This window comes from Rhinoraja longicauda, chromosome 11 (genome assembly GCF_053455715.1).
Source record: "Rhinoraja longicauda isolate Sanriku21f chromosome 11, sRhiLon1.1, whole genome shotgun sequence".
NCBI classification, from domain to species: domain Eukaryota; kingdom Metazoa; phylum Chordata; class Chondrichthyes; order Rajiformes; family Arhynchobatidae; genus Rhinoraja; species Rhinoraja longicauda.
The window spans coordinates 41,974,912-41,997,095 of NC_135963.1; the positions used below are offsets into that span (position 1 = coordinate 41,974,912).

Here is a 22,184-nt window from a genome sequence, read left to right on the forward strand (position 1 = left end):
GGAAGACAGGGGGAGAACTGGGAAGGGGGAGGGGAAGAGAGGGACAGAGGAGCTATCTAAAGTTAGAGAAGTCAATGTTCAAACCGCTGGGCTGTAAGCTGCCCCAAGCGAAATATGAGGCGCTGTTCCTCCGATTTGCGGTGGGCCTCACTATGACACTGGAGGAGGCCCATGACAGAAAAGTCAGACTGGGAATGAGTACTAGACCAAGTGGACCCGTTGGGCCCAAACCTCTCCTGCATTGGTGCAGCACCCTCTCCTCTCCCCCCCCCCCCATTGGTGCAGCACCCTCTCCTCTCCCCCTCCCCCACTCCACCCCTCTCCCTCCTTCCCCTCCCCCTCACTCCATCCCCCTCAACCCCCCTTATCCTCCCCCCCCCTCCATCCATCCCCCCTTCCCTAGGAGATAGATTTAAACTTTAAAATGGGAATAACTTTAAAAATATAACACCGATTTCAATGAAACTTCTTCCATTAGCACCAAAGGGACGACGGTGAGTAAGGTGGGCCATTGCGCTATTGTGTACTGTTTTGGCTGTAGTTCAGGAACAAACAAACAAACAAGAGTTTTAGTACATAGATTAGAGTGAAGACAATTAGGAGTGCATAAAGAGGCCATGAAATATCCTGGACCAGTAAGATTAAGTAGATTACCAAGACATTCTATAAATATTTCAGGAGCAAAGGTTAGACAGGGAAATAGTGGGTCCCCTTAGAGCCCAAAGGGCTAATTTATGTGTGGATCCAGATGTGGATGAGGTCCTATAGGAATACTTCTCATCTACTTTCACCGAGAAGGACATAGAAGATGGCGAGTTCAAGGAGGGGTACATTGATGGATCGCAGCATGTCATAAATAAGGAGAAGGAGTTAGCTGTGACGGAACATTTAAACGTTGATAAATCCGCAGGGCCAGATAAAATCTATACCAGGATGCGATGGAAAGCAAGGGGATAGCTGGGGCATTGATGGAGATTTTTGCATTTTGGTTCACCGCAAGTGAGGTGCTGAAAGACTGGTGGGTGAAGTGTTATCCTTTTATTTAAGCAGGTTTAAACCAGGTAACTACTGGTTAGTGAGCCTTAAGTCAGCACTAGGAAAACTATAAAGAAAATTGGGATAGGATTTATTTGGAAAGGGGGGATAAATGAGGGACATCAGCATGGCTTTGTGCAGAGGAAATCACAAATTTGATTAAGAGTTTTGAGAAGATAACTAAAACAGCAAAACTATCGCCTAGTCTACGTTTGATCTCATCGATGTAGAGGAGTTTTTGCTCAAGATTCCAGTATCTACAGTCTCGGATCAACAATCAAGTGAAACTTCTGTACCCTTTCTTGCTTAGTCACATCCATCTTACAGCATGGCAATCAGAACTGTACACAATACTCCAAGTGCAGCTAAAACCACATTTCATGAAACTGTAATGTGGTACCCCATCCCCTATACTCAATGTCACGGCCAATGAAGGTAAGCATTACGTACACCTTTGCCAACCAATGCTGCTTCTTTAAGGTACCTATGTACTTGTACCCCAAGTTCAATAACTAACTGCCCAGGCCAGTGTGTGCATCCTAGTTTGATCTAACTTCTCAAAAAGGATCACTTCATTCTTGTCTGAATTAAATTCCATCAGCAATTCTCTTGCCCACTGTATCAATTGATCTTAATCTATTGTAACCTTCATCACTGTTGACTATACCACCAGTTTTGATCGGTATACTTACTAATCATGCTACTTATATTTCTTCCAAATCATTAATATGTATGATGAAAAATAAAGGCGCCAGCACTGATCCCTGCTGCACATTCCAGGTCATAGGCCTCCAATCTGAAAAACAACTTTCTATGACCTCTCTCTGACTCTTCCTATCAAGCCAATTTTGTTTCCATTTTGTCATCTCATCGTAGATATGTTCTAACCTTCTAGACCAACCTACCATGCCAGGCCTTGTCAAAGGCTTTGCAAAAAGTCCATGTAGACACCATCTACCGCCATACCCTCGTCAATCCTCTTGGTCACCTCAAAAAACTCAATCAAATTTGTGAAACACTATCTCCCATGAAAAAAGTCATGCTGACCATACCTAATTTGGCTTTGCCTTTCCAAATGCAATAAATCCTGTCTCCAGAATCTCTTCTGCAACTTTTCCACCACTGATGGAAAGCTCACTGGTCTATAGTAGCCTGGATTGCCCTTGCAGCTATTCTTAAAGCTACAACATTGGCCACGCTAGTCTTCCAGTATCTCATCAGTGCCGATGAAGGTATAAAAGACTCTTTCAGAGGACTCTTTCAATGGCTCATTCTTTGCTTTTTACTTCCTGAACTTCTTCCCCACGGTAAGTACAGACAAGAAGTATTTGTTTCAAATTTTGCCCTCCATGTTTTAAGACTGCCAACCCTTCGTCCTACGGCTCCACTCATAGACTGCCATAACTTTCCCTAGTTACCCATTTGCTTTTAGTATATAGACTCTTAGGATTCTCCTGTACCATATCTGCCAAAGATATCTCAGTTGTCTTTTTGTACTCCTTATTTCCTTCTTATATTCAAGGGATTCAGGTGATCCCAACTTCCAATGCCTCTTTTTCTTCACCAGAACCTCAAAATCCCAAGTCAATCAGGGTTTTCTAATCCTGCCAGCCCTGTCCTTCACTCCTACAGGAACATACTGGCCTTGAACTCTCCCCATCTTACTTAAAAAACTTCCCATTTGCCACCCCTTTACCTGCAAACAGTCTCTCCAGGTTCCTTTTAAAATTAGTCTTGCTATAACATAGAACTTTATTTTGTGAGCCAGATTTTTTTCCCCCCAATATCTATCTTGAAACTTGTAGAACCATGGTCGCAAGTCCCAAATTGCAAACCCTGCCCACTAGCACTTCAGTCACTTGCCCAGCCTTACTTCCTACGAGGTTGAAAGTAGTCCCTTCTCTAGTAAAATCATTACGTACTGCTTGAGATAATTTTCCTAGATGGATTTAAATTCGGCCCCATCTAATCCCTTAGCAATAAGGTACAAGCCACCATTTGCTGGTGCTGCAATCATCCAGTGGAGAGCATTTCATCACACTCTTAATGTGCCTTGTAAATGGTGGAAAGGCAGAGTGTCAGGATGTGAGTCACTAGCTGTGGAATACTGAGCCTCTGTTCTTCTTGTCCTTGTAGGCGTGGTATTTATGAGACTGATTTTGTACAGTGTTGGCCTCTGGTACGCAATGTTGGCCATCTCAGCAATGGTCAAATGTCAAGAAGCGTCACAGACATTCTATGGTTGAAAGTGGTCTGGTTATTCGGTCATTGTAGTCTAAATGTTAAGTACCATTTATGCTAATTTCTAAATGTTATCATATTTTTCTGCTTGCAAGCATTCTCCACCTCGGGCATGCTCTGCCATTTTTGACACACATTGGCTTTGCTTAGGCCTGGTCCATATGCCGCCTGTAAGCTGCATCTGTCTGGCTTCTCCAGTGCCTCACAGATTGAATGGGCAGTTGACATATTCAAGCCAGCTCATACCAGCACAGACCAAAATCAACATATCCCACGACAACCACGATATTAAGGGTACAGACAGGAGATTCTATGGCAGCAAACGGGGATTCGAAGATGGTGCATTTCTTCCCCCATACCAGAGAGCAAGATGTTTCTGAGCGACCATATAACATTACCAATGGGGAGGGCAAGCAGCCAGAGGTGGTTGTACACATCAGTACCAACGATACAGGTAGAAATCGTGATGAGGTCCTGTGGAGTGAATACAAGGAGTTGGGAATGAGGTTAAAAAGCAGGGTCTCGATGGTTTTAATCTTTGTTTCTTCTCAGTATCATGTACTAATTAAAGGCAGGATAGGAAAGATAAATATGTACGCGAGGAGCTGGTGAAGGGGATACAGATTCAGGTTTTTTGGATCATTGTGATCTTTTCAGGGGCAGAGTGAGATAACAGGAGGAAAGGGTTGCATCAAAACTAGAGGGGCACCAATATCCTGGGAGGGAGATTTGCTAATGCTACTCAGGAGGGTTTAAACAAGGCAGGGCAGAGGGTCCCAGAGTAGAAAGGAGGTGTGAGAAGTTGAGAGGCAGGTGAGAAGTTGATGGCAAATACTGTAGTCAAAAAGAGCAAGGTGAGCAGACAGGACAGGCAGTTGCACGGTAAACAGAGAGGAAAGACCAATTATTTAAGCTGTATTTCTTTCAATGCTAACAGGTAAGACAGACGATCTCAGGGTTGGATTGGCTCAAGGGTCTGGGTTATTATAGCCATAATTGGAAATATATTTGAGAAGGGTAGGACTGGCAGCTCAGTGTTCCAGAATATAGAAACTATAGGTGTGTTAGAGATGCAGGTAAGAGAGGAGGGGTTGCCTTCTTGGCGTATCATCCAGAGACTACATAGGAAGAACAGAACCAGGAAAGAAGGTTCACATGACATTGTGTTATAGGTCCCCCAATTATCAGAGTGAATCAAAGCAGAAGATAGACAATAGACAATAGGTGCAGGAGGAGGCCATTCGGCCCTTCGAGCCAGCACCGCCATTCAATGTGATCATGGCTGATCATTCTCAATCAGTACCCCGTTCCTGCCTTCTCCCTATACCCCCTGACTCCGCTATCCTTAAGAGCTCTATCTAGCTCTCTCTTGAATGCATTCAGAGAATTGGCCTCCACTGCCTTCTGAGGCAGAGAATTCCACAGATTTACAACTCTCTGACTGAAAAAGATGTGTCGGGTGGTTGCAGATGTCTGTAATAGTAATAGGGTAGTATTAGTGGGAGATTTCAACTTGCTCGATATTGACTGGATCTCCCATAAGTAAAGAGATTGGACATATGGAATTTGTTTAATGAGTGTGAGGCATTGCACTTTAGTACGTCAGACCAGGGCAGGACATGCACATTAAATGGAAGAGCTCTGGAAAGTATTAAGCATCAGAGATCTGGGAGTACAGTTGCATGGTTCCCTGAAAATAGTGAATCAGGTGGACAGGTTGGTGAAGAAGGCATTTGGCCAGCTTGCCTTCATTGAAAAGATTATTGATTGCAAAGGTTGGGACATCATGATGCAGCTGTACAAGTCATTGGTGAGACCATACTTGGAGTACTGTGTGCACTTCTGGTTACCCAGCTACAGAAAGGATATCATTAAATTGGAAAGGGTGCAGAAGAGATTCACCAGGATGTTCCCTTGGCTTGCAGACTTGAATTACAGGGAGAGGTTGGATAGGTTGGGGTTTTTTTCTTTGAAGCATAGGAAGTTGAGGGGTAACTTTATTGAAGTATATAAAGTAAATACTTACAGTCTTTTCTCCAGGGTGAAGGATTCTAAAACTAGATGGCTAGGCTTAAGGTGAGAGCGGAGACATTTAAGAGGGACCTTAGGGGCAACTTTTTCACGCAGTGTAGTTCATATCTGAAATGAGCTACAGGAGGAACCAAAAGAAGCATTTCAATAGGCATTTGGACTATACTCTACCACCTCTCCAAACTTTCTTACTCAGGAAGTCAGATCCTGCTTTATAGTGGCCTAGGAAGGTAAGCCACAGTACAAATGCCTCTCAGCCACCACATGCCAACCCCCCCCCCCCCCCCCCAAAGGAGTCACTCCATCTCTAACAGCTCATGCTGCAACTGCAAGACTCATTAGATGTTTGTGATGATAATTGATCCAGTGTAATATGTATATGCAGTACTGCACTGGTGCACTGGTTGCGATTGCACTGGAGAGGGTGTAGAGGAGATTCACCAGGACGTCACCTGGGTGGAATGTTTTAGTTATCAGGAGAGTCTGGACAGGTGGGTTCATATTCCTTGGAGCTGAGACCCAAGGAAGAGATTTACAAAATTATATGGGCACAGATAGATTAGACAGTAGGAAACATTTTCCAATGACAGATGCGTCTAAGACCCGAGGCCATACGTTTAAGTTAAATATGATGTTTAAAAGGGATCTGCAGAGGAACGTTTTCTACTCAGAGGGTAGTTGCAATCTGGAACGCACTGCCTGAGGTGATAGTGGAGGCAGGTGCTCTCAACATTTAAGAAGAATTGGGATGAGCGCTTGACACTGCCAAGGCAGAGAAAGCTATGGACCACGAGCAAGTAAATTTGCATTAGTGTAGATGGGTATTGATGGTTGGCATGGACATGGTGGGCAGGGCATGTTTCTGTATTGTATTGTATAAGTGTGAGGTTATCCACTTTGGTGGTAAGAATAGGAAGGCAGATTATTATCTGAATGGTGTCAAGTTAGGAAAAGGGGACGTACAACGTGATCTGGGTGTCTTAGTGCATCAGTCACTGAAAGGAAGCATGCAGGTACAGCAGGCAGTGAAGAAAGCCAATGGAATGTTGGCCTTCATAACAAGAGGAGTTGAGTATAGGAGCAAAGAGGTCCTTCTGCAGTTGTACAGGGCCCTAGTGAGACCGCACCTGGAGTACTGTGTGCAGTTTTGGTCTCCAAATTTGAGGAAGGATATTCTTGCCATTGAGGGCGTGCAGCGTAGGTTTACTAGGTTAATTCCCGGAATGGCGGGACTGTCATATGTTGAAAGACTGGAGCGACTAAGTTTGTATACACTGGAATTTAGAAGGATGAGAGGGGATCTTATCGAAACGTATAAAATTATTAAGGGGTTGGACACGAAACATGTTCCCAATGTTGGGGGAGTCCAGAACCAGGGGCCACAGTTTAAGAATAAGGGGTAGGCCATTTAGAACAGAGATGAGGAAAAACCTTTTTAGTCAGAGAGTTGTGAATCTGTGGAATTCTCTGCCTCAGAGGGCAGTGGAGGCCAATTCTCTGAATACATTCAAGAGAGAGCTAGATAGAGCTCTTAAGGATAGCGGAGTCAGGGGGTATGGGGAGAAGGCAGGAACGGGGTACTGATTGAGAATGATCAGCCATGATCACATTGAATGGCGTTGCTGGCTCGAAGGGCCGAATGGCCTTCTCCTGCACCTATTTTCTATTGTCTATTGTCTATTGACTCTGTGAGGTCAACGTACAGAGCCATACAAGGCAAAGCAAATCTGTATTTAATGAGAAATATCTAAATGGTGAGTCATAAAGTAACGACTTGTTCAGTTCAGTTGATACTGCATTTGCTAATAGGTGCCACGTGTATGAGTTGTGAAGGCACAAGGCGTGGGCTGTTGGAGGGAGTTGTGACACGGTGATGGTCATTGATGCGGCAGCTGAGGAAGGTTGGGATATATCCAGGAGCAGGCATCACTGATCTACAACACAGCCATCCTCTTTCGGACCAGTACAACTCTTGCCCGAAGCGAATTTTCCACATGATATCCATTGACTTCAGTTTTATCAAAGCTCCTTGATGCTGTGTTCAATTAATTGCTGCCTTGCGGGTCACTCCCTCTGAAGGTCTCCTGTTGAGGTTCAAAGCCAACTTCTATCATTAAACAAACTTCAATGGAATAGAATATTGATGAGTAAGCACTCAAAGGGCCCTTTTAACATCTTCCATTAACTAATAGTGGATGTCAGACTGATGAGACAGACTACAGATATGTTCTATTTCTTTGAGGACAAGACATCGCTTGGAAAATTTCCCATTGGTGGCCACACACTATTATTATTATACTGTTCTGCAACAACTAGAGAGGCAGCTAATTCTGAAGCAATGGTCTTTCAGACGATTATTGGCTCACAGTTGACTTTAATACCGTATTATATCTTGTGCTCTCGGCTGTTCCTTTATTTAATATGGTATAAACTATGTTTAGCTTCATAATTGTTTGTGATGATTGAGATCCCAGGGGATTGCTCAGGTGGATTTGGGGCATTTGTGATCAAAGGAGCTTTTTGGGCGTGTCATTGTTTTGCTGCTTGAAAAACAATGTTGAAGGTCGTGATTTTCCAACATTGTTAGCATCGGTAGCTTCCACAAAAGGTTTGAATCATATCTAGGCCACGTTTGCAAACATTGGTTCTTATTATGATGATATTGGCCTAAAACTGAGTGTTTCCAGTATTTTCTGTTTCTGATATTCAGAATCTTTAAGGGCCTGTCCCACTTTAGGCGATTTAAAGGCGACTGCCGGCGACTAGGCTGTCATCGACAGTTCGCTGGGTGTCGCGGGCATGATCGTGAGGAGTCTTCCAAGAATCGTAGTGGATCTCAGCGCGTCGCTGAGAAATCATCCGGTTTGAAATTTCTCGGCGACAGCTGGCTTGTCGCCAGGTATCGTTGCTTATTGCGGGCGCTGTCGCATGCTGTCCCCAGGTTTGCTAGGTTGTCTTAGATGCATTTAGAAGCACATTATATTAAAATAAGTGAAGTCATTTCAGAATGCGATAAAATGCTTGTGTTTAACCAATTTATTTACCGTCAGGACATTTGACAGGTAGATTGGAGGCGACAGTTTGACGGTCAGGTAAGCGTGGGAATTTCACGATGTTTATGGCCATCAGCCATTACATTTAAAGTGGGCTCCCAACTCAGATATGCAACCCAGAAATCAGCATCTCCCGTACATTTTCAAAGAATGCCCACACACTTTTCACAAAAATCTACGTAACCACTTTAATTTTTTTTATTTTTAAATACGGCTATTAGTAAACTGGAAGTAAATCTAGTTTATGCCTTGTTTCTGTGATGCTTGATTTTTAAGTAACCCATACAAGATGTTATAGCTCAAAACTCTCAAGTACTTACCGACTTGTCAGTGATTTCAGCTAAAATTAGGATGCCGGAGAAGCATTGACAGCGTGGGAATTTTCGCGATGTTTCCGAAGACGGTGTAATCTCGACCTGACTCGGCATTGTCGTGGTCATTGTCGTCGGGTAAAAGAAAAGTTCGGCGATCTGCTACGACTTTGACAGTCGCCGGCAGTCGCCTTAAAATTGCCTAAAGTGGGACAGGCCCTTACATTTCTTTGGCACAGAACCTATTCTGCAGCTCCTACAGTTTACAAACCGGTCAGTCATGAAAGAACAATGCACAACACAAATATTGCCCTGTCAACAATATAAAGCATGGGTCTCCTCCCAGTTCTTCATCTATTCCTGTAATTTATTCTCAGTTGTTTACTGTTCCACATAAAAAATATGAACCCCACAATGAGATGCCAACTATAACTTGTGATTTGTTCTTCCACAAAAGACTGCTTGGACTCTATGAACAGATTCAACTCTACACTTACAATTTATTATATATCACCCAAATAAATCATCATTAGATTTCACCTTATTTTTCTCCATTCATGGGATTTGGTCACTGTTGTAAGGCTGATGTACATAGTAAATAGCAAAAGGGCTTGGGAGGGGCAGGAGGTGTGGACCGAGAGGGTGGATGGTCAAGAAGCAAGTTAATTGCCAGAATTCCCACACTCTGAACTGCTTTGGTTATGTAACTGCAGCACAGTGGCCAGCAGTAGAGTTGCTGCATTACAGAGACCAGGGTACAATCTTGACAACGGGTGTTGTCTGTACGGAGTTTGTACATCCTCTCTGTGACCGCGTGGGTTTTCTCCGGGTGCTCCGATTTTCTCCCACACTCCAAAGACGTACAGGTTTGTAGGTTAATTGGCTTTGGTAAGTTGTAAAATTGTTAGTAATATGTCGGATAGTGTTAGTGTACGGGATGATCGCTGGTCGGTGTGGACTCAGTGGACTGAAGGGCCTCTTTCTGTATATCTAGTCTCAAGACTGATTCTGTTAATTTTCAGCCCAGCAATGAGCAGGATGTTGTTGGTGGACATGGTACTTATAGTTGAATGTCAGCAAAGTTGGTTAAATTATCCTAGGTTAGCGAAAATTATTACCTGGCACTATCCTCTATGATAATACGGTGCACTGCAACAATGTGTTCTCAGCCCCCGACTTTACTCCTTATGCACTCTTGATGGTGTAACCAAATACCGATCCCACAGTTCACAGATGACACCACAGTCGTGGGCCAGATATCAAATAACAGTGAGACAGAGTACAGGAAGGAGATTGAGAACCCCTTAACCTGGTGCCAAGACAACAACCTCTCCTCAATGTCAGCAAGACAAAGGAGATTGTGATTGACTTCAGGAAACAAAAAAGTACACACTCTCGGTGCCGAAGTGGAGATGCCGAAAGCTTCAAGTTCTTAGGAATAAATATCACAAGCAATTTGTCCTGGGCCAGCCACATCGCAGCTACGGCCAAGAAAGCGCACCAACACCTCTACCTCCTTAGAAGGCTTAGGAAGATCAACATGTCCCCAACAACACTCACCGACTTCTGCAGATACACCATAGAAAGCATCTTATAGGGATGCATCACGGCATGGTTTGGGAACAGCCCCATCCAAGACTGTAAGAAATTGCAGAGTTGTGGACATAGCCCAGACCATCACACAAACCAACCTCCATTCCACTGACTTCATCCATACTGCACGCTGTCTCGGCAAGACCATCAGCATAAACGAACACCAGTCTCATCCCAGTCACTCCCTCTTCTCCCCTCTCCCATCAGGCAAGAAGTACAGAAGTTTGAAAATGCACATCTCCAGATTCAGGGACAGTTTCTTCTCAGCTGTTATCAGGCAACTGAACCATCCTCTCCTCTCACCAGCAAGAGTGTGGTCCTGACTGCCCATCTACCTTATTGGAGACCGTTGAACTATTTTAAATCTGACTTTATCGTACACTAAATGTTGTACCCTTTATCTGTACAATGTGGACGGCTTCATTGTAATCATGTATAGTCTTTTCTTTGACTGGGCAGCATGCAACAAAAGCTTTTCACTGTATCTCGGTACACGTGACAATAATAAACTAAACTAAACTGTGTGGTACAAATGTTAGTTGCTACAGATTGGCTCATGCCTAACTATTGATTGAGTGTAAGTTCACAGGGAAGTAAGTAACCATTTTGGATTTGTCCTTATTGTGGCAATTTCTACATTGTCAGGTAAATATCACTGTTGTACCTGTACTGTAATTACTTGGCAAAAGGTGCAGCTTGTTCTGGAGTGAAGATCTTTAGCACAAAATCATGATGCTGTGTGGGCCTATAGCGTTTGGTGTATCCAATACTCTTAGCTGTTTTTGTTTTAATTGTGTGGAATGAATCAAATTGAACAACTAGTGCTGGAGTACAGGTTTTCATGACTACAATTGGGATGTTGAGGGAATCAACCAGGTAATGAAGGATCTCATTGAAACTTACCGGATAATAGAGTGTATGTGGAAAGAATGTTTCCAGTAATGGGAGAGTCTAGAACTAGAGGACACAGCCTCAGAAAAAAGGAAGTACCTTGAGAATGGAGATGAGGAGGAATTTCTGTAGCGTAAATGGTGGTGAATCAGAGATTGATAGGTTCTTAATTAGGAAGAACTTCAAAGGTTACAGGGAGAAGGCAGGAGAAAGGGGTTGAGAGGGAAAAAAGATCTGCCATGATTGAATAGCGGAGTAGACTGGATGGGCTAAATGGCCCAGTTCTACACCTATGTCTTATGGAGTAAATTGAAATGGCCAAAGAATGGCATCAGTGATGATGGATAATCAGAAGGTAGTTGAGATGGAGTGCCATAGTATGTAATGTACTTGCTCGTCTCAATGCATTTTTTGTGCAGTGTTCAACATGGAGGAGCATCGATTTATTGCCAAGGTGAAATTAGAAACTGTCTCATGAGCAAGACTAATTCCATGTGACTTCTTCGAGTTGCGACATCATTCAGAACTCCCAGGGCCACCTCTTCCTGACTATTCCACAGAACCATAAGCTTTGGTGTGTCCATCCTGCTGTAGGAATGGGCATGCCTAAGGATCCTATGGGATCTCAGTTGAAAGGTTTCTGTGAATACGACAACGTCAGGCAGTCACTTGACTATACTGAGGGAAAGCTCTCTAATTTAGATATGAAATCAGGTACTTATAAAAACAACTTTGCAAGGATGAAAGGCTACTCCTTGGTATGTGTTATTTTATATATAAACCACCAAGCATGAAGATTCATTGCCAGCTTGTAACACCATCTCAGGCATTAATGACTTTCCACCAAATCCTTCGATTAGACTCAAGTCAGTAACATGATCCTGGCCATTTGTTATTTTGTGGCTTACATTACCCAAATATCTTAATAAAATTCCAGCCTGCATTTCATTCCCAGCTATTCATTATCCTACATATAAATCTTGTAAATCATTTGATTAGAGCTTATAACATACTGAAGAAACTGTCAAACAACAATTACTGTTCAAATGTTCCTGATAGTAGCTCATACCTCTGGTGCTGCTCAGTGGTTTGAGGTATAGGGCCAGTTCCTCGACACATTTCTTTGCCTCCTCATAGTGTTTGGTATTTTCTGCTCCAGTACACAGGGTAACAGGTTGTGGTTCTGGAATCTGCAAATGGTCAGAGAATAAAATCAGGCTGACTGCATACGATTCTTACTATGACAAAAATATCCTTATATTTCATAATTATAGATGTTTAGCACTTTATACTTACTGTAAACCAATGTAATGTAAAATTAATGTCATGGCTAATACTGGAGATAACATCACTAGTTTAGGGCAGCACTTGGACACCCAGTTTTAAACATGTTGGATGTTATGTACACCAATCACTGAGAACATTTGTATTTATTAGTTTATTTCAACATCTTTACAGGATTCCAAAGCACTTAAAGATCGTAGGAAACAGAAGTGAGTTCTCCACTACTTCGGCACGGTTTTAGGTCTTGTGAAGACAGAATGTTTGTTTAATTTCCTCATTTTCCATAATAATTTCCCCTGCCTTAGTATATAAGGGGCAACCATAACTTTTCCTTCTAGGTACAATCGAACATTTTGAAGATCAGTTGTTATTGCAACGTAGTAAATAATACATTTGTTATTATTTATTGGAGATTTTTAATGTCCTCACATAGTAAATCTGAGCTTAAGAACACCCAACACACATACTTCCACAGACACAGCAAAGTTCCCTACAGAAAAGCTTCAGCCTCCTCAGGAAAGGGATAAAGATGAATGAGAGCACAGGACAGAGACAGGGGTGATCTTGTGGAGGTGTGCAAGATCATGAGAGAAATCGATTGAGTAAATGCACAGTCTTTTGCCCAGAGTGGAGGAATTGAGAACCAGAGGACTTAGGTTTAAGGCGAGGGGGGAAAGATTTAATAGGAACATAAGGAGTAACTTTTTTTACACAAAGGGCGATAGGTATGGAACAAGCTGTCAGAGGAGGTAGTTGAGGCAGGTACTATCATAACATTTAAGAGACATGTGGACAGGTACATGGATAGGATAGTGTTAGAGGGTTATGGGCCAAGCGCGGGCAGGTGGGACTAGTGTAGATGGGGCATGTTGTTCAGCTTGGGCACGTTGTGCCAAAGGGCCTGTTTCCATGCTGTTTGACTCTATGACTCTATAAGAAGGCATAGTTAAAGCTCTTTCAGTTTGTGTTTTGTCTTCACAGTTAGGGTCTCTCCATAAGTCAGAAGTTGTAGGTTAAATTATCAAGTCTAGACAGTGTAGGCTATAATCAAGGATGACACTTCACTATTGGAGAGGCAGCAATGAGAGAGTTCTTGCTCTCTGAGAGTCTGTCATTCACATTTGATGCTAAAACCACAACCCCAGCTCCCCTCTCAACGGAATTTAAAGAATACCAAAGTTGTATTTCCAAGATTCAGGATTTGAACTTCAGGACGGACAACACTCACCCATCAACCACCATCATATCTAGAGGTTTGTTGATCATCACATTCTTGTTAGTGGAAGCTTGTCACATGCAAATTGACTGCTGTGCAACACTTTAAAAGTATTTTGAAGCTGTAAAATATTTTGGAATGCACTTAAGTGGCCAAATGCACCACATAAACACGCATCTCTTTACCAGTGTTCTCTCTGCTCATGACATTATTATTACGTTTAAGGGTGAGTTACATTGTGTGCTTTGGAAATTGACTAATTTATACAAAAAAGTTCCTCAATTTATGCTGTGACAATAAATCCCAAAACCTGGTGTCTGCTGAGTTAAGTGGTATCATGACATCATTGCTGAAAGAGTTTACGCTTTGCTAGTGGCTGATGATGACCGTCTTCAGAAGTGTGTGCGTGTGGATCCCAGCTGGGAACAGGATTGAGCAAAAATCAAACTGCTGGAGGAATTCAATGGGTCAGACAGTATCAGTGGAGAGAATGGGCAATTGACGTTTCTGGTCAGTACCCTCCTGCAGACTACCCCGTTCTGAAATGTCAGTCCATTCCCTCCACAGATGCTGCCTGACCTGCTAAGTTCACCCAGAATTTGTTCATTGCTCAAGATTCCAGCATCTGCTGTTGCTCATGTCTCCTGGGAATACGATTGGGTCTGGCTTCAATCCACCCTGACGTTCACCATCTAGGGTACTAACTTGGATGAGGCTGAGAAGTATTGGCCACCTGTGGGATCTGTGTAAACCCAATCCCCAACCTCCTACAGTTGAACCAAAATTAGAACTGGAAAGCCCCAGAGTCTTGCAGCGCAGGAGAAGAGATCACTTGGGGCCATCATTAAATGCTTCGCAATTAATTCCACTGTTCCTCACAGCTCTGTAGACATATTCTTTCAATGTAAAGTATTTCACATTGCTCTTTCAAAGTTACTGTGGAGATCACTTACACCTTCACACAACATATTTTAATTCAGTACAATTAGCTTTGATAAAGTAATTCTCAATGCCTCGGTGGATTATTTTTTGGCAATTAGCTTGAACTTTCCCTTCTGGTTATTGGCTGTGCAATTAGAAGAAACAAATTCTTCATCTATCAAATTCCTCATTATTTTGAATCAAGTGGTGAACTTCTCTGTTCTTTAAGCAAAACATTCAGCGTTTCAGCAACAGCATCTGAACTCCATCATCCCTGCAACCTCACAGGAAGTCAGCACCCTGTATGAGGCAGTGTAAAGTTATAAAGGACAGATTGTGACACCTCAGCCTTGTTCTGCACCTAGAGGAGCCTGATGAAGCCTTCCTGTTCTCTGAATAACTATTTACCACCACCGCTAATCTGTTTGGTTAACAAGAAATATGTATAGCTTTGTTGACCTCCCAGCGGAGCGAACTGTCCGTCGGGGAATGTTGCCGACTGGCCCACTGCAGACTGCATGAGTACGTGCTGAGGGACGCACTGAAGCTTGGTGCAGCCAACGCTAAGGCTCGGTGGGGGAGGACCACAGTCTAGGGTCCTTCCGCTGCTGGACATGGGGGGGGGGGGGGGGGGGGGGCAGGGTGTGGTGGAGACGCCCCTCCAAATAAGGGATACTGTAAATTTCAATGTAAATTTGGAAAGGAATACCTGTATTGAACGTGTAACCTCCGGAAATGTCGGATGGGGTTGTTAAAAATATGTTTTGTAAATATTTACTACCTGAATAAGGTATTTTTTGATATATATTAAAAAATATATATATACCATTCTTAAAGGTGGCATTAGCAAGGCCAAATCATACAGCACTTTTTCCAAAGTCACCAGTGCAACTAGTGCACCACCCTGTATTTGGTTACAGGGCAGTGTCACTTGCAGCTTTCCCAGAATCAGCAGGCGAACAGTAGGAGCAGGAGAACAGCAGGAGAATAAGTGGGAGCAAGACCCACTGCACAGTGAATGAAAACACTGCCTCCAGCAGAGGGCAGGGGGCTTCACAGCCTGGGAGCTGTTACACCAGCACTCAAATGGTCTGAGGACACCCTATGATCAAAAGGATAGTTTACAGGGTGATTTTTCCAGTGGTTATTTAAAGGAGTAGAGAGTCCTATAAGAAGTAATTTCCTCTTGCTGAAGGTGTGGTGATAATGGTACGTGATGTAGAGAAGAAGTGACATTAACAATGGATGTATGCCTTTGTTACATGTAGGCTATCAAGAGAGCTGGAATGAGAGGGTAGATGAAATTAAAGTTACACGTTAACAATGATTTAAGGGAATAATTCCCACTATTATTGCTTTAGAGGTGAGTGGTGTATGGCTATTTAAATTTCCATTGGTCAGCATAAAAACAGTTGGGAAGTACAGAGGCTGGAAGTACAGAGGCATGGAGAGAGAAGGAGGTGTAGGAAATCTCAGAGTGAGTTGGTGGTCATCAAACAGACAACATGTAGACACAAAATGCTGGAGTTACCCAACGGGACAGGCCGCGTCTCTGGAGAGAAGGAATGGGTGACGTATTGGGTCGAGACCCTTTTAAGTGTTGTTCTAGGAAGAGGAATAAACAGGCACCAATGTCTCCAGTGACTCAGTGACTGCAGCTCCGAAAATAACTCCTACAGGCATTCAGATGTTATGGGCACTGACTCTGCTCTCCTACAGCCCTTTGCACCACGTGCGTCAGTATAACACACTGTGCAAACATCTCATCCTTGGCGTCATTTGCACCCTCACTGTCTCTAGGTGTCCTATTCCACTTCAGCCTTGCTTTACGGACACTATAAGTCTGAAAGCCAGTGAATCATTCAGCTGACATGAAATCATTTTGAGGGAAACATGCAACTTTCTGCAAATCTTTCCACAGTATGCTTGGAGCAATATAGAAAGGTGCTCTTTTTTCGATGGACAAGAGTGGACTGAATAGCTATAGTGTGTTGTATAAACTGATAAGTGTGTTACACAGTGAGAACTATTGAAATAGGGAGCTACGTGTGATATTAAAAAAGGCTTGCATCTTTCACAACTTCCTGACAAGTTAGAACATTTCACAACCAATGCAGAGCTTTTGAAGTATTGTCACTGTGATAATTCAGGAAACAGGGAGACCAATTTGCACAAAGCATTGTTCCCACAAACAGCACATAGTAAAATGTTTTATTGATGTTTATTAACAGATAAATACTGGTCGGATCAATGCGTATCATACTGCTGTGCCACTGTGAAATGTTACCATGGCGTTGTTTATGCCCACTTTCTTTCAATGATTGCACCATTATGTAGCACTGATTTGCAGCCTTCATTTTATGTTCATATCTCAGTAGTGGACCTTGTACGCAACATCTTATGACTCAGATGCAAAAATCTTGCCAATTGACAAATCTATATATTGACCTGTGTTATACTGAGTAATAAGTTAAACAAAACACTATTATTTCTTGATAATATGTCTTACAAGTATTGAAATGTTACAATGAGTGTTACAGGGACTCACTCACAACATGCAGAAGACCTAGGGCTGAACACTACATTACGCAGCAAGTTACAGGGACTGAACATCATGTTACACACTGAGACTTGGAGAGACAATATGTTGCAAAGACTGATGTGGATACAGATGCTCCCCGCCTTACGATGCTTCAACTTTGCTATGGTGCAAACAGCAGCGACCCATAGCGAGCCACAGCTCACTTCCTGCCACGTGATCAGGTGTATTAAATGCATTTCGACTTACGATATTTTCGGTTTCCGATGGGTTTCTCGCAACGTAACCACATCGTAAGTTGAGGAGCACTCGGATTGAACAGATCCTATGCGGGGAAACCAAATTATTGAAGAAGGTGTTTTGCTGGAAGGTGTAACGATTGAATGGGAGGGACACACTAGGAACAATTTACGATCTCACCGAAGGCAATTAACCTGCAAACCTGTACGTCTTTGGGATGTGGGAGGAAGCCGGAGCACCTGGAGAAAAACCCACACGGTCACAGGGAGAACGTACAAACTCCGTAAAGACAGCACCTGTAGTCAGGATCGAACACAGGTCCCGAGCAATGTAAAACAGCAACTCTACCTCTACAGCAACGTTGAAATCCTCTGACCCTCCAACTTCTCTTTTTTTGCCCCTGGTGCGCAAACATTTCCCCCACCACCGTGTCATCCAGCTCCTTTCCCATCCTCCTTCCACTCATCTTCCATCTCTCCCTACTCCGAACCCCTCATTTCCCTTTTTATTCCCCCTCCACCCAACCTTTTCTGCCAATATCTCTCTGTCTTTCCATTTCACTCCTCCTTTCATATCATATCTAACACTCTTTTGTCTCCATCTCACCTCTAGCCTGTGTCATTATTTGCACCCATCTGCCAATCAACCCCCCCCCCCCCCCCCCTTCTGCTCAGCTGTATCCATCTATCACGTGCTAGGCATTGCCCTAACCCTAGGTCTCTTTCCCAGCTTTCTCCCCCCTACTCCATAAATCAGTCTGAAGAAGGTCCCGGCCAGAAGCGTGGTCTGCTCATTTCTCTCCACAGCCGCTACCTGACCTGCTGAGTTCCTCCATCAGTTTTTTTTGGTCAAGATTCCAGCACCTGCAGTTTCTTGCGTTCTTCTATTTTTGATTTAATGCTTTTGTTAGAAAAGCTCTGGTAATAGGAAAAATTGTTAGTCTAGGCTCCTCCAATGGGGTAACAAGCAGTGGGAGGGGGTGGTGCTAAGTGAAGCTAATAACACAATCGGTGGTGGGAGTGGCCAGGCTACAGCAATGTGACAAAACCTATGGAGCATGTCTAAGCAGATTCAATGACATTATCTGTTAACTTAAGGCAAACAAGCAGACTTAAAAATGGAGAGGAATTCTTACCTGGGCTCCCACCAGCTGTAATAATGCAGAGTTCACAGGTAACAAGTCTATGTCTGTGTTGATAGTGGTTTGATCAAAAGGGCAAGCCTTGCGATGGAGTTTGTTGAGACACATCTTACAGACTGTGTGTCCACAGCCTAGGCTGATGGGCTTGCGAATGTTCTCATCAAAGGTCTGGCAGCAGATTGGGCAGGAGAGGAAGTCCGTCCATTGTGGAGCCTGCACAGGCATTGTGGCAGTGAGTAATTGGGAAGATCCCAGTGGTCAGGTTGTCAGAAACAGGGAGTGATCATCGTTGTCCCAGGCTCATTGTGTATCATCTGCAATCTGCAATCAATAAATCAATAGATAAATTAGTCAAATGGTGTCATGGATAGTCTTTAACTGACTTTGCACATCAGTTGGAGTACATGTGTATGTACACAAGCGCTTGCACACAGGCTCAAACAGAAAGACACACATTTATTTATTTTAATTATCCATACTCAATATGGCGGCACAGTTGTGCAGCGGTACAGTTGCTGCCTTGCAGCTCCAGAGACCCGGGTTCGATCCTGACTGCGGGTCTTGTCTGCATGGAGTTTGTACCTTCTCCCTGTGACCTGCGTGGGTTTTCTCCGATATCTTCGGTTTCCTCCCATACCCCAAAGACGTACAAGTTTGTAGTTTAATTACCTTGATATAAATGTAAAATTTTCCCTAATGTAGGGTAGTGTTAATGTGCGGGGTTCATTGGTCGGCACGGACTCAGTGGGCCGAAGGGCCTGTTTCCACGCTATATCTCTAAACTAAACTAAAATAACTAAAGAGAAGGCAAGGGGAAGAACAAGGGCAGAAAACAAAACTAAATGAGACAGACAAGGATAATACCATGGATAATAAAGCCTTCCTTTGTCCCGCCCCCCTGACATCAGTCTGAAGAAGGGTCTCGACCCGAAACATCACCCATTCCTTCTCTCCCGAGATGCTGCCTGACCTGCTGAGTTACTCCAGCATTTTGTGAATAAATACCTTCGATTTGTACCAGCATCTGCAGTTATCGTCTGATAATACCATGGAATTGTACAGTGTTATTGAAACCATCTAAGATTCAGAATAGAGCTACCAGCAGACCAGAATGGTCTTGAATGTGACAGTCCTGTATGATTGTGTGTAGCAAATTTCAAATTTCTAGTAAAACCACAAAGTTCATGCAGGAAGGCCACAACTCCTTAAAATGGTCTAGGGAGACTCAGAGAAAGGATTGTACCTTGGGCAAGGGAACCAGAGCCAGAAAACAGAGTACAGTACTGGCCTGTGGGTCTGTCAGTGTATAACACTGAGGTATAGTACTGGTGGGAACGGGTCCGTCATTGTCTAATTCCAGGGGACAGTACAGGTGGGATGCATCTGTCAATTAATAATACAAGGGCACAGTACTACTGGGGACAGGTCTGTCAGCTTACAAGACAAAGTGCTGGAGTAACTCAGCAGGTCAGGCAGCATCTCTGGAGAATCACACTTGTAGGTTTGTATGGTTTATAAACCAACATCTGCAGGTTCCTTGTTTCTCTGTCAGTTTATAACATTGGGGTACAGTAATAGTAGGGCAGACTTACTGAACAATACTAGAATACATCGCTGGTGGGGATAAGTATGTCACTGTATAACAGTCAGAGGGCAGTTTATCATATAACAATGGGGTCCAATATGGATGGGGCAGGCCTGTCATGGCATGATGCAGAGGTACAGTATTGCTGGGGCCAGGTTTGTCAGTTTAGAACACTAGGGGACAGTAATGGTGGTGACAGATCCATCCCTGCATAACACTGAAATACAGTACTGGTGGGGACTATGTATAACATTAGGGTTAGACTAGTGGGGAGAGATCTGTCACTGTATGACACGAGGGTACAGTGCTGGTTGAGATGTGTCTCTCACAGTATAACACTGGGTACAGAACTGGTGGGGAGAGGTCTCTCATTGTATAATACTGGGGTGTTCAGATGGGGACGTGTCTCGCTGTATAACACTAGCGTACAGTACTGTTCGTTATTTGTCTCTCACTATAACACTGGGGTACAGTACTATTAGTGATTGGTCTGTCACTGTGTAACACTGGGGTATAGTATTGTTGGTGATTGATCTCTCCCTGTGTAACACAGGAGTACAGTGTTTGATCTGTCCCGATATTACACCTTTGTGCAGTATGTGTGTGTCGGTGTGGTCTGGTAAAGGAATGGGTAACTGATACTTCCTGTATTATATTTCCCTTTTTCCTTATTTCCCTTTTTTCCTATTGAGGAGCTGTGGTGAAAGTGGGATAGTATAGAATTTGTGTCGAGGTTACTGGGTACAACAAGGAAGGACCCAAAGTTATGTTTGTGATACACAATCTCTGTTAAAAATTAAAGCCACATTCAATCTGGTCATTATGCGCTTGCCTGGAAGATGAAATTCCGATCTTTAAGCTTGCACTAAGCCGTATTGGAACAGAGCAAGAGACAAAGACAGTGAGGTAAGAAAGCGAGAGGTGGGGAGAAGTGACAGGAAGCAGCAATTGTCTGGCTCCATCTGGAAAGAGCTCACCTGTCCCTTTACTTTCACCTTCTGTGGTTCAGGGTCACAAATACAGCTTCCAGCTGAAGCGAGGTTTAGCTGTTGACGATCGCCAAGAAGCTAGGCTGGGACTGAGCACTGGGTGCTCATTGACATATACCTATTCCCAGTGCGCTGAAGCTTTACAACTTCATCTGTATCTGTGCCAGTGGTCTTGCACCTTCTTGGCTCAGTAACCCCCTCCAGCCTTGTTTCAAGGTCTGGTATCCCTCTTCCAAACTTCTCCATCTTCTTCAAGATAATTGCTTAACCAGCTTTGGTCATTTGTCCGAAAATCCATGGGTTAACTTTTGTTTTATGAAGGTCATAGCAGATTTGCCATTTAACACATCAGGTATATTTGAATGATTGGGGGATACAGCCGTCCCACAGGGAGAAGAGCTAGCTGCTTGGACCGGCAGATCATCAGAGATGGCAGAAAATAGGAGCAAACGCAGACACAGCACAAGAATGCTAATCGACAAACTGAGATATGATAAACAGATAGAGTTATAATGCAACAGCTAAACGGACAATGCTACCAAGTGACTTAAAAATGACAGATAACCCAAATCAGAAAAGGAAACTACCACAAGGATATCAGAAGTCATAAACTTTCATTAATCATTCTGGAAAAAAAGTCATCAATGACTGGCAAGGCTAAAGGCTGTAATGATGTGAACACCGTTGAGACAAAGGAATGAGGCCAAGCAGCAACACAGGCTGATGAGAATGTTCATCAGCTGCACGCTCCTTGATATTTTACCCTAGATCGGGAGAAAATCAGCAATTGTTGGGCTGATGGGACTAGATAGCGGATTCCCTGGATCCAAACAACTGTTGACTTGTTTTCTTGCTTTACCATTTCTCTGACTTCTCTCTCAAAGACCTTCACGTCTTTCCTCATTTTTTGACGGCAGAACTGGTTGCAAAACCACAGTTGTGACCGAGCAGAGTTTTACACAAAGGTCTGAGGTCTGCCTAACTTCCTCTCTTTTGTACTCAATTTCCATATTTATGAGAACTAAGATTCTATATGTTTTGTTAACTCTTCTCTCAATGTATCCTGACACTTTCAAACATCTACGCACGTTGTGCTGAATGGCTGATCCATCTC

The 22,184-nt window shown here is 43.4% G+C and overlaps 1 protein-coding gene across 4 annotated transcripts in view; it reads right to left on the reverse strand.

The window, feature by feature from the left end:
- The window catches only part of LOC144597835 (roquin-1-like), a 98,787-nt gene that overhangs the window by 45,766 nt on the left and 30,837 nt on the right, over nt 1–22,184 (reverse strand). For all 4 annotated transcript variants that reach the window (XM_078407479.1, XM_078407476.1, XM_078407477.1 and 1 more), the window contains exons 3-4: nt 18,491–18,817; nt 12,225–12,345 (exon numbers count right to left, since the gene is read on the reverse strand). In XM_078407479.1, the coding sequence (XP_078263605.1) occupies nt 12,225–12,345; nt 18,491–18,721 (352 nt within the window). In that variant the 5' untranslated portion in view covers nt 18,722–18,817. The remainder of the gene's footprint in view (nt 1–12,224; nt 12,346–18,490; nt 18,818–22,184) is intronic.